The sequence below is a fragment of the Marmota monax genome, unplaced genomic scaffold, assembly GCF_021218885.2.
Source record: "Marmota monax isolate L192 unplaced genomic scaffold, Marmota_monax_Labrador192_F-V1.1 WCK01_AAM20220418_F8-fsc00002, whole genome shotgun sequence".
Taxonomy (NCBI): domain Eukaryota; kingdom Metazoa; phylum Chordata; class Mammalia; order Rodentia; family Sciuridae; genus Marmota; species Marmota monax.
The window spans coordinates 31,899,066-31,912,967 of NW_026693571.1; the positions used below are offsets into that span (position 1 = coordinate 31,899,066).

Below are 13,902 nucleotides of genomic sequence, written 5' to 3' on the forward strand. Positions count from 1 at the left end.
AAAAAAGAAATCACATGGCAATTATTCTACTTCTACAAGTGAAGGCAGAACTCCTCTACCTTGTATTTACCTTCATGAAGGAACGTGAGATCCTTCTTTATAACAGGGAATAGAGGGATTATGGGAGGTTGCAGGTTTTGACTATTGAGGACGTTGCGGTATTTTGCCATGTTTCTAGAAGGGTCAAATAGGTCTTGGAGATCCTGAAATAGCTTTTCATATTTATTGGGAAGTTTTTCCCAGGTAGCTCGAAGTCTTGCCACTGGTGCCAGGTTTAGGCCACTGAGAGGGGAAAAAAGAAAAGTGGGATACAATTAAATGATCTCTTCTGAAGTGAAGGAAGGAAAATAATGTACTGCTTATTTACTGACAAATAAATCTGCATGTATGCTTTACATGTATAGCAATTTATAGAAGGATGAATAGGAAACTTGGGTGATAAGAATGACAGACAGAAGCAGAATCAGGGCCAAGACAATGGATTTTATTCTTCTTTCCTTTATAATCTCCTGATATGCTTATAATCTGCTATAGTTTAGATCCTACATTTCCCCCAAAGGCCTATAGGGTTGGTCCCTACTCCATTAGCACTACTGGAAAGTTTTAGAGGGAGTCTTTAAGAGGCAGGGAGTATTGAGAGGTCTTAGGTCACTGGGGTGTATCCTAAAAAGGTGCTGGTGGGACCCTGAATTCTTTCTTTTCCTCTTTTTCATGTCCTAGCCATGACGTGAACAGCTTTGCTCCACTATATGCTCCTGTTGCCTCATCACAGGCTAAAAAGCAACAGAGGCAAATGACCACTGCCTGAAACTTCCAAACTATGAGCCAAAATAAACATTTTCTCTTCATAAGTAGCTATTCATCTTAGCTATTTTGTTATAGTAATGAAAGCTGACTAACATACCATCAGCAAAACCACTAGAATAAAAGTATTGTTGCTTTTTCCTCCAAATATAGCAGTGTTTGGCACATAGCAAGCATTTTATAAAATAGAGCAGGAAAATATTCTATAGTAAGAAAATAAACCAAAAGACACAGTAGTCATGAGAGCATGAACAAACTCCCAGGCAGAAAAAATGACTAATTTTATAGTCATGTTTAACATCAAAACAACTAATTCTTTTCATTTGCACTTTCTTCCAGGTTCAATCAAAATACTTAAAAGGGAAGAAAATAAACATTTATTGGGCTTTTGCTTTATGATGTCCAATGGAATTTCACATACACTGTATCATTTAATCTTGATAATTCTTTGGGGTATTGTTATCTTAAAAAGAATTATTCATTATGAGTCAATGACAGTCTAGCATGGGTTTGATTACCAGCATAGTATTTAAAAAAAAAAGAAAAGTGAGTCATTTACAAAATACCACATTTTATATAATTATATGGTATCCCTGGACGAGATTGTTTCTAATCTGTAACACGCACTGAATCTTAAGACAGATATGCCCTCTTACCTGATGATTGCAAACATTGAGTTAAAATTCTTGCATTCCCTACAGTGCAATGCTATCTTGATGAAATGCTTAATGATCTTCATCCTCTTCAGCTGGTTTGTCTCTCGAAGAATTTCAGATGCCACCCAAAATGTTTCCTGGTTAATGACTTCTTCAAATTTCTTCAGATTGTGACAGCTGGTTTTTGACTTAAGTTTAAATAAATCATCTATATATTCAGTAGGTTCAATGTTGCGGAAGAGTTCGAAATTCCGCATGGAGAGCTGTGTGGCAACTTCCACAGTACTGAGCTGAAGGAGGGAAATTTGACTCTCTCGCAACAACTCCTGAGCATCCTCATCTGAACAAAGTGTTTCTGTTTCCATATTGTTTTTCAGATAATACCTGTGAAAGCAGAAGTGTGTCAGACGTAGTCAAGCCTAAGCAGAAGCCTCATGACATCTGTAAAAGAACAAAGCTACTTTTTAGGGGAAGCTTGAGAGAATACAGAATTGAATTAAGGAAGAATTCTTTTGAACCAAGATGGACAGTGCAGTTGCTGCATCAATTGCCAGATCACAGAACCCAGTGTTCAGAAATGGAAAGAAAGCAATCCCATGGGATTTCATTTGTACTGACTTTAATTCTTTTTCACTGTTCCTTTCCTGCTTTCTAAATCATTCTACCCTTTTGGCTACAGATGACAGAAAATAGCTTTTTATTTTTATTTTTTTCAATTTAAATAAGGGTACAGGCTCTACAGGTGGAAGCAAGAAAGATCAGACCCAGGGCATCACTCCATTTTCCCAGAGTGAAAAGAGAATCTGACCATTGATGAATCCAAATTAAATCAGTTCAAGTTTTACTTATTTTATTAAAATTCCTAAGAAACCTAAAAGCTATTTCACTCAAGTGATCTTATGACTAGAAAAATCCTAAAACAGACTTTAATTTTTAAATATATGAATTTTCATGAAAACCCTATAGGTAAATGGGGCAGGTGATATCCCTATTAGAATAGGAAACAGAGTCATCTATAGATTAATGACTTGTCAAGAACTCAGAGCTAGTGCATCTCCTTTTAAGCAACTTGTTGAAAACAGCATTTAGGTATTTGCTGTTTGCTATTTCCTTCCTCCCTCCAGTTTTCCTTCCTTTCCTCTTTTTAGAGTGGCCAGATGCTTTCTCTACATAAAATTCTAAAAATAAAGAAACAGTGGAGGTCCCATTAAGCTGGTCTTTTGCATATTTCACAAAACATCTATAGCAGAAAAATGTTATCTTGGGCTTTTGACATTCATAGATTTAATGCTCTCCATTTTGATTACTCATGAAGCCCATATATAATTTTCTTGAATAATGAATGTGGATCATGAATTTGCAGCTCCCTGGAGATGTGAAGAACTCCATCATGATTATAGATTATCAATGTACATTCAAGTGATAATTGAGAAAAACCAACTTCCTAAAATATAACTATCCACTAGTGTTGAGGTTGGAAATAAAAGTGAGGAATTAGAAAGTTATAAAACAAATTTTGAGTGAATTAAATCATAGCTTAAGATCTATAACATGGGAAAGTCAAGCACAATGGAACACTCCACTAGAAAAACAGAAAAATGTTATTTTTGTAACAACTCAATTTTCATTCAGTATAGGATCTAGTAATTATATGAGAGCCAAAACTTAAACGACTTTTTTCAACTTTTAGTTATTTGTGGTTTGAGGGCAAAATTACATATCTCCAACAATAAAAATGTCACTGAAAAGAATGACAAAATCAGCACAATGTTTTCTTGCACGTAACATGTGATATGGGCACTTATACAGCAAGGGACCAAGCTCTGTAGCAACTAAAGTTTGGTTCCAGAGCTCAGGGGTGCTTTCTGCAATGTACAATGCCTGATTTGACAGAGTTAGTTAATTCTGCCAAAAACACTGTCATATATGTCTCTGCCTAAACTAATGAAGCTCCTAGAAAAGTCAGGTATGTGGGAACATGCAATGACTGAAAATAATTGTAAAATCTGTTTGTGAATGCACAAATCCAAAGAGAAGAGAGCAGCAGGGTTTATCTACTCTGAGACTTTCATCAAGCTCCTTCTACTGTTTTATCAGCAGGAATTCTCCAGTGCAAGCCTAAGGAGTGACTGTATGTTGGCTGTTGATAATAACTTTCAGGTCACCGTGCCCTTGAATAAGTGCTTAAGAGCTCCTTGTGAGGGCCAGCAGTCTACTGTATACCTTGACTTTGATAGAGCAATTCATTGTGGGGTGCTTGGTTTTTAATCTATCGGGATATTTAGTCACTTAAAAAACCCTTAAAGTATTCATCTCTTACACTCTGATGTGGGTTTCAAAAGCGGGTAAGAAATCCAATAAGATAGCGTATACCTTCCACTTAGTTGTATCCTATCAGCAAGTTTGGAAAGCTGATCTGGAAGTCTTCTCTGTTTGATGACTCCCTCGGGTGTGACTGAGACCTCACACAGTGAATACTGATCTGGGGTGGCAGTAACTGCAAACTCCCTGATGGCCTGAATGACCACTTCCTTCGCTGTGGTATCCTTACTGATCATGATGTATCGGCTTTGCTGATCAGCCTTAAAAACCCTTAGGACTTGATCTGGCAAATCTGGAGGAAAGAAAACCACATAAATAGAAAGGATTTAGTGATATGGTCATGCAAAGTAATCTGGAAAGAAGTTCCCTAGAAAAGATGATAAACTTTGACCTCTTCCTTACTAGAGCTCGTCAAAGATTGATGAAGCTCCTAGAAAAGTCAGGTATGTGGGAACATGCAATTACAGAAATTGATTAGAAAAATCTCTTTGTGAATGCACAAATCCAAAGAGAGCAGCTGGGTCTTATCTGAGACTTTACATCAAGCTCCCTCTACTGTTTTATCAGCAGGTATTCTCCAGGGCAAGCCTGAGGAGTTACTGCTTATATGTTGGCTGTTGATAATAACTGTCTGTGAGCTTCATTCTTATACTACAATGTAAAAACACATCTTCCCCTATAGATAATTAAATGATTAGACAAACAAAACCACATCAGTACATAGTACCACATACACAAGACTGTCATGTGGGTATCAAAGAAAGAAAATTTTTAATCTAAAGTTGATCTTTTTTATATTGAAGAGCCCAACAGTGACCTCAAATATACCTCCTATTCTTATTTATTTGATATGAATTAGTAATAACTGCATGTCATGTGTTATTCTTCATTCTATCAAAGAGGAAACAAGTTCAGAGAGATTAAATTTCCTGTAGCCATATCAAAACAGTCTGCAGAATATGATGAGAACTGGTACCAAAGGTTTGGAATTTAAGGTTCACCCTGACTCTTTGCATCTGGGTATCAAAGATGGAAAAAGATGACAATGAGAAAACAAAAGCAGTATTGGAGGTGCTCACCAGGAGTAGTACTGAAGTCTAAAATGCGATGATGTGACTGCAGCAAATCAGGATTACTGGAGGACAAGGTTCCACTGACGGGCAATGCGGTTGGGATGTGCTTCGTCTGTCTTAGCCCCACTATGCTGTCATCTTGAGATTGACCAATCCCAATATCACTGAGGAAAAAAGAAAAAGTGAATGATCAGCAAGATAAAAAGCTGTATTACAGACCACTAGTAAGCCACATCCCATTAAACTTGCAATTAATGTAAAAAATGTCATTAATTTACTTGAAAATTGCAAAAGCCACTACTGCTTAAGTGTATCCAATTTACTTTCCTGTTTCTTAAGTATATAATGTTTCTCTAAAGTCTTTTTCACTAGAAAAACCCATAACCAATATTAGTAGTTTCTCAGTCAAAAAATATATTCAAGAAAATATGTGTTCTAGTTTTTGGTGGGAATGAACTTAGGAAAAAGCATACTAAAAAAGAATGTATTCAGTCCCACTTGTCCAATGGTTCAGTGACAAAATGATGCAGTTTTATGGTCCTATTTGCAAGAACTAAAGAATCTGAGCAGAATGAACAGAATTTTATTCTCCAATATTTTAAGGGGAAAATTAGATTATTATACAGTCAAATGTAAGGAAATCCTGACAGGTATTATTTCTTAATTATACAGAGCATAAAAGAAGAGTGGTGCATGGTGGCATTTTCTAGGATCAAGGAAAAGGCAATGGAACTCCAATGACTCACTTTGATTCTGCTCAAATTTTCTAATTACACATTTAGGTTCCCTGAAAAGCACCGGTTATTATTGATGTTTCTCAAACTAATTTCTATTTATAAAAAACTATTGCAGTGGATAATTCTTATAACATGATTTAATAATATATAAAAATTATTTCTATGGGATAATTTTTCTATATTATTATTACTTAAAGGATCAGTGCTTTCAAAACAAAGATCAAAAAATAAGAATATGGATGCAAAAATAACTAGATTATAAACAAATTTACATTCTAACTAGTTTTTAAAAACACCTTGAAAGAAAATGCAAGGTTGGGTTATAAAACAAGGCATCATATCACTAGATAGATCTTCCAAACAAAAGCTGAACAAAGAAACTATAGAACTCAATAAGACAATCAATAACTTAGACTTAACTGACATATATAGAATATTTCATCCTTCAACGAGAGAATATACTTTCTTCTTAGCAGCACATGGAACCTTCTCTAAAATATAGACCATGTATTATGCCACAAAGCATCTCTTAGCAAATACAGAATACTACCCTGTATTCTATCAGATCAAAATGGAATGAAACTAGAAATCAATGATACAGTAAGAAATAAAATCCACTCCAACACCTGGAGACTAAATAATATGTTACTGAAAGAACAATGGGTTACAGAAAACATCAAGGAGGAAATTTAAAATTTTTTAGAGGTGGATGAGAACACAGATACAACATATCGAAATCTCTGGGACACTATGAAAGCAGTTCTAAGAGGAAAGTTCATTGTATGAAGTTCATTCCTTAAAAAAAGAAAAAGTCAACAAATAAATGACTTAACATTACATCTCAAAACCCTAGAAAAAGAAGAAAATCAACACCCTTAGCCATGCTAACGAAGAGAAGGAGAGAGAAAACTCACGTGATGAAAAAGGAAGTATCACAACAGACACTAGAGAAATACAGAAGATAATTAGAAATCATTTTGAAAATGTGTACTCCAATAAAATAGAAAATATGGAAGGCATCAACAAATTTCTAGAGTCATATAGTTTGCCCAGATTGAATCAGGATGATATATACAGTTTAAACAGATCAATTTCAAGTGACGAAATAGCAGACACCATCAAAAGTCTACCAACCAAGAAAAGCCCAGGACTGGATGAATACACAGCCGAATTCCACAAGACCTTTAAAGAAGAACTAATATCAATACTCTTCAATTTATTTCAGGAAATAGAAAAAGAGGCAGCACTTCCAAACTCATTCTATGAGGCCAGTATCACTCTGATTCCAAAACCAGGCAAAGACACTTCAAAAAAAAGAAAACTTCAGACCAATATCTCTAGTGAATATAGATGCAAAAATTCAATAAAATTCTGGCAAATCGAATACAAAAATATATCCAAAAGCTCGTGCACCATGATCAAGTAGGATTCGTCCCAGGGATGCAAGGTTGGTTCAACATATGGAAATCAAAAAATGTTATTCATCACATCAACAGGCTTAAAGAATCATATGATCATCCCAATAGAGGCAGAAAAAGCATTTCACAAAATACAGCATCCTTTTATGTTCAAAACACTAGAAAAACTAGGGATAACAGGAACATATCTCAACATTATAAAGGCTATGTATGCTAAGCCCCAGGCCAACATAAATTCAAATGGAGAAAAATTGAAAGCATTCCCTCTAAAACCTGGTACAAGACAGAGATGCCCTCTTTCACTACTTCTATTTAACATAGTTTTGAAATACTAGAGGCAGAGCAATTAGACAAACGAAAGAAATTAAAGGGATACACACAGGGAAAGAAGAACTCAAATTGGCATTATTTGCTGATGATATGATTCTATACCTAGGAGACCCTAAAAGCTCCACCAGAAACTTCTAGAGCTAATAAATGAATTCAGCAAAGCAGCAGGATATAAAATCAACACCCTAAAATTAAATGCATTTCTGTATATCAGTGGCAAATCCTTAGAAAGGGAAATGAGAAAAACCACCTCATTTTCAATATCCTCAAAAAAAAAAAAATAATAAGATACTTAGACGTCAACTTAATGAAAGAGGTGAAAGATCTATATAATGAAAATTGCAGAATCCTAAAGAAAGAAATCAAAGAAGACCTCAGAAGATGGAAAGATCTACCTTGCTCTTGGATAGGCAGAATTAATATTATCAAAATGACCATACTTTCAAAGCACTATACAGATTTAATGTAATTCTGATCAAAATTCCAATGACATTACTCATAGAAACAGAAAAAGCAGTCATGAAATTCATCTGGAAAAATAGGAGACCCAGAATAGCTAAAGCAATCCTTAGCAGGAAAAGTGAAGCAGGAGGCATCACTATACCAGACCTTAAACTATATTACAGAGCAATAGTGACAAAAACAGCATGGTATTGGCACCAAAACAGGCCCGTAGACCAATAGTACAGAATAGAGGACACAGAGACTTACCCACAAAACTACAATTATCTTATATTAGACAAAGGTGCCAAAAATATGCATTGAAGAGAAGATAGCTTTTTTAACAAACGGTGCTGGGAAAACTGGAAATCCATATGCAACAAAATGAAATTAAACCCCTATCTCTCACCAGGCACAAAACTCGACTCAAAATGGATCAAGGACTTAGGAATAAAACCAGAGACCCTGCATCTAATAGAAGAAAAAGTAGGCCCTAATTTTCATCATGTGGAATTAGGCCCCAACTTCCTTAACGAGACTCCTTGTGGCACAAGAATTAAAATCAAGAATCAATAAATGGGATGGACTCACTCACACTAAAAAGTTTCTTCTCAGCAAAAGAAATAATCTATGAGGTGAATAGAGAGCCTGCATCTTGGGAACATTTGCTCCCATGTTTACCCCTCACACATCAGATAGAGCACTAATCTCTGGGGTATATAAAGAACTCAAAAAGCTAAACACCCAAAAAAACAAATAGCCCAATCAATAAATGGTCCAAGGACCTGAAGAGACAAATATATGAAAATATCTTCATCATTGCTAGCAATTAGAGAAATGCAAATCAAAACCACTCTAAGATTTCATCTCACTCCAGTCAGAATGGCAGCTATTATGAAGACAAACAATAATGAGTGCTGGAGAGGATGTGGGGAAAAAGGTATACTCATACATTGCTGGTGGGACTGCAAATTGGTGCAGCCAATATGGAAAGCAGTATGGAGATTCCTTGGAAATCTGGGAATGAAACCACCATTTGACCCAGCTATCCCTCCCCTCGGTCTATACCTAAAGAACTTAAAAACAGCATACTACAGGGACACAGCCACATCAATGTTTATAGCAGCATAATTCACAATAGCATAACTGTGGAACCAACCTAGATGCCCTTCAGTGGATGCATAAAAAAAAAATGTGGCATATATACACAATGGAATATTACTCAGAAATAAAAGAGAATAAAATCGTGGCATTTGCAGGTAAATAGATGGTGTTAAGAGAAGATAATGTTAAGTGAAGTTAGCCAATCTCCAAAAACCAAATGCCGAATGTTTTCTCATATAAGGAGGCTGATTCACAGTGGGATAGGGAGTGGGAGCATGGGAGAAATAGACGAACTCTAGATAGGGCAGAGAGCTTGGAGGGGAAGGGAGGGGGCATGGGGTTATTAATGATGGTGGAATGTGATGATCATTATTATCAAAAGTACAGGTATCTAAGACATGAATTGGTGTGAATATACTTTGTATACAACTGGACAAAAATTGTGCTCTATATGTGTAATAAGAATTGTGGGCTGGGGATGTGGCTCAAGCGGTAGTGCACTCGCCTGGCATGTGTGCAGCCTGGGTTCGATCCTCAGCACCACATACAAATAAAGATGTTGTGTCAGCCGAAAACTAAAATAAATAAATAAATATTAAAATTCTCTATCTCTCAAAAAAAAAATTGTCTCTCTTCTCTCTTTAAAAAAAAAAGAATTGGAACGCATTCCGCTGTCATATATAAATTTAAAAAAATGAATAAAAAACAAGGCTTCATAAATAAGATAACTGCAGTATAAGTTCTTCCAAATTGATATGCAAATCTAGGATAAAATTAAATTTCTTTTTAAGCACAAATAGGCCATGTGTACATACATAAAGACACTTTTAATTAACATTTTATGAAAAATAGACATCTTCACATTGGTGGGTTTTGTTTGTTTGTGGTCTTAGGGATTGAACCCAGACATGCTCTTTTATTGAGTCATACTCCCATCCCTTTTCATTTCATTCTGAGACAGATTCTAGCTAAGTTAATGAGTCTGGCCTCAAACTGGCAATACTCCTGCCTCAGCCTTTGAAGTTGCTGAGATTACAGGCATGCACCACCACACCCCATCTACATCAGTGGGATTTTATTTTTCAACCATATAAAAGCACTATTTGCCAAAAATATTAGGTATATATATGGTATTTAATGATTACTATGTCCTCAGGCCAAGGCATGGATGACTGGGACACTCCTGGCACAAATAGTTATGAATACTAGTATATTCCAGGCACATGTTTCTCAGCAACACTTTAACACCTCACATGATGATCTAACTTTTCACTCTCACAGTTTCTCGATTACTTACTTATCTCTCTGTTATCCTAGATAGGGGTTCTCTTGGACTAAAACTACTTTATATGTGACATCCAAGATTGAAAGATCCCTCCAATGAAAGAAAGAAAGAGAAAGAGAAAAAGGAAGGAAGGAAAGAAAGGAGGAAGGAAGTTGGGGGAGACAGAATGGCCCTCTGAGCACACACTTTTTTTGTTTGACCTCCCTAACTCTTTCATTGTTACTGAAACAGTTTTTCAGTCTTCGTTGATTTTGTAGTCTGTTGACTCTTTCTGTTTAGTTCTGGGTTCATCAGTTTTCCTACCTGGAAATCAAATCTGAATTCCATAATGCTATGCCATACCCTTTTCTTCCCTCTTTATGCACATTATCTTTCCATGTCCATCCTTACTAATTTATTAGTATCCAGCATCTTAGCTTCTACAATACTGATGTTTTTTTTAAAAAAATACATATACACAATACAGTATTTTTTTAAATTTTACATTAACTTTATTATTTTTATGTGGTGCTGAAAACTGAACCCAGTGCCTCACATGTGCTAGGCAGGTGTTCTACCACTGAGCTACACCCCCAGACCAACACAGTATTTTTTGGCGTGGGGAGATACCAGGGATTGAACTATAGGGCTCTTAGCACTAGTCACTGAGCCACACCCCCAGCTCTATTTCATATTTTATTTAGAGACAGGTCTCACTGAGTTGCTTAGTGCCTTGCATTGCGAAGCTGGCTTTGAACTCGCCATCCTCCTGCCTCAGCCTCCTGAGCCACTGGGATTACGGGAGTGCATCACCTCACCCAGCCCCAACACTGTATATTTTAACTAGATGATTTCTGTAATTTTCTAGTTCAATGGTGTTGTTAAAAATCTTCACAGGGAAGGGGCATAGCTCAGTGGTAAAGCACTTGCCTAGCACGTACAGGCCCTGCCTTCTACCTGCAGCACTGCAAAACACAAAAATGAAACCAAACCAAATTTTAAAAAAACTTATAAGAACATTATGATTTCTAGAAGAGAAAAGCTGAAGTAGCAACTAGTATTAAATAAAATCTATTAGAATATAATAGATCCTACTGTTTGCTGAGCCCACCTTTAGATCTTTTTTTTTCAATTTCAATTGCACTGCATACATGATTTCAAATAATTTTCATAAAAAAGTATTTAAACAAACCACATATTTACTTAAGATGTTGTTCAGTGTTTTAAAGCCAACACATCTAATTATTGTCTCTTCTCTTTTTCCTTGACTAGCTTTTGAATGTCTTTCCAAGTACACAGAGAACAAAATTATGTAGAGTATTCTCGTACTGTATTCTTGCCAAGAACCTGTGCTGTGGATGTATTACATCCCAGTTCTAACATGTCACATTTCTATTAATACTTGCCAGGGTCATGCTGACTTCTGTTTGATATATTTTTTAAGGGGTTCATACTTAATGCATGGTCAAATATGACTCTAAGATCTTTTTTTATTATTATGATCCTAATAATTCTGTACTTAGTTTATTTTTTTACCGAGAGGGGCCACTTTAAAAATTGATTCCTATTCTCTGTACCAGCTGTCCTAATTCATTCTTAGTAACTTAGTCAAGTCTATAAATAAAACCATCACATTCGCTGTTTATCCTTATAACTTTACCATAGAAGTTTTCTTTAGAAATGACCGATCATTATAGTTCAATGGGGGCAATACAAGTCTGACATACAAACCATCAATAATAAATTTTCGATCATCTCGCCCTATACATGAAAATTTTATCTGAAATGTAATTTTCTTTAAAAAAGAAATGCTTGCTGCAGTCCTGAATATCTGTATTTATTGCTCTTCTCTAGATCCATTAAGTTATCATAGAACAATACTAACCTACATCTTTTCAATTCATTATCTTTTATATTATTGTACTTTGAGGAATATATAATAATTAACATAGCATACTGAGTTACTTAACATTAAAAAAACGGTTGATGGTAATTGAGTTTTATAAAATATCCCTAGGTTCAAGGACAAAATTAAGAAAGAAATAAGCAAATAAGCAAAGCTAAAAAGAATTGTTGGGAACCCCTGCAACTTTGTCTAGCTTGAACCTCTCACATAAGTAAAGAGCCAAGAGGAAATTCAAGAATACACCTGATATTCTGACTACTGAGCTAACTGGGAAGAGGTTTGTGCTCGGTTATTAATGCCTTGGCAATGGTTAAACAACTGAAAATAGAAGTGAAGAGGAAATAGAATGGCAGGGGTGAACAGAGGCAACCGGAAGAAGTGATTTGATTAGTAAAGAGTAGATGCTGTGGAGGAGACAGCCAGAAACAAAGGTTCAGTGGCCAAAGCTCCAAATCCTAAGGGAGATAGAAAGCACACCCTTCTCAAAAGTTCATGGGGCGGGGGGAGTTCAAATGAGAACATTCTAAACCACCTCTAATGAAAATCAGGGGTAGGAAAATGGCAAAAACAGGATTAAAATGAACATGACTGTTTCATATTACTTCCAAAAATAGCTCAGCCTAAAACATTGAGACATTAGACTAATGTGCAAAAATTATATCACTACCTTAGCATATAATAAAATAATGCACAAAAAATTTGTGGACACTTACTTATACGGTTTCTGAGGCAAGATACTAATCCGAGTCTTGTCAAGTATCTTCTTTAGCTTGTTTCTTCCCCCAACAGTGTTGGCTTTACTTTTTTTATTTACTTTTTCAAGTCCTATCACCTGTTCTACATCTACAGCAAGATCTGGAATGGAGTAGCGACTGGCCTTTTTGATATCGCCAATTTTGGGGAGGTGGGGGGCACCATTTCTTTTCTCTTCTGACAATCTTGTTAGAAGTTCTTTAAACACTAAAATATATAGAAAGAGAAACACCACAAAATGCCAATTACAAGAAAACTGGACAAGGCCAAGGCAATTGTAGAACTTGGGAGTACAAGGCAAATACAGATTTCAGCTATTAAAATCCTGTAGAAAAATACTACTCCAGTGACTAGTACCAAGAATCTACTTTGTAATGTTGCTCTATCCAAGTAAATTTAAGAAATAGCAGTAAACATTCTTCTTTATTTTCCCTTGTACCCAGGATAGAATGCAGAAACACTTAGCCACTGGGCCATATCCCCAGTCTTTTTTTATATTTTACTTAGAGACAAGGGTTATACTGAGTTGCTTAGGGCCTCACTAAATTGCTGAGGCTGGCTTTGAACTCAAGATCCTCTGGCCTCAACCTCCCAAGTCGCAGGGATATCGCAGGGATATAGGTGCCCAGCAACAGTAAACCTTTTAATCTATAGGTATTTTAGAATTTATCAACAGAAGGGAAATTACATTTATCAAATAAATACAGATTAAAAAAATAATTTTTATGGTCCTCAAATCAGTAGATTTTGATTTACATATAGTTATATACTTATAAAATGAATTCTATATTTATATATTTTACTACAAGTACTCTGATGCTTATGTTCAAAATATTACTTATATAAATTATTTCTTTCTTGTTTAAGATTTAAACTTTTAAAAAAAAGGAGAAAAATGAAAGTCTGCAAAAATACTTACCAAATAAATTGGTTTTCACAGTGATAGATAGATGTGTGTTATTCCTAAGAATTTCCATGGCTTTTGACAGCTGGATATTTTCAAAGTTTTGACCATTTACTTCTAGTATCTAAAAGTGAAATTATAAAATTAGCATATTACTGACTAAACTGAAAGAAAATTACCAAAATCTCCC

At 35.5% G+C, this 13,902-nt stretch overlaps 1 protein-coding gene across 14 annotated transcripts in view; it reads right to left on the reverse strand.

Moving 5' to 3' along the window:
- The window catches only part of Rapgef2 (Rap guanine nucleotide exchange factor 2), a 261,682-nt gene that overhangs the window by 15,930 nt on the left and 231,850 nt on the right, over positions 1 to 13,902 (reverse strand). For all 14 annotated transcript variants that reach the window (XM_046458877.2, XM_046458873.2, XM_046458878.2 and 11 more), the window contains 6 exons: positions 13,728 to 13,836; positions 12,769 to 13,015; positions 4,862 to 5,019; positions 3,834 to 4,074; positions 1,461 to 1,844; positions 71 to 282 (listed from right to left, as the gene is read on the reverse strand). In XM_046458877.2, the coding sequence (XP_046314833.1) occupies positions 71 to 282; positions 1,461 to 1,844; positions 3,834 to 4,074; positions 4,862 to 5,019; positions 12,769 to 13,015; positions 13,728 to 13,836 (1,351 nt within the window). The remainder of the gene's footprint in view (positions 1 to 70; positions 283 to 1,460; positions 1,845 to 3,833; positions 4,075 to 4,861; positions 5,020 to 12,768; positions 13,016 to 13,727; positions 13,837 to 13,902) is intronic.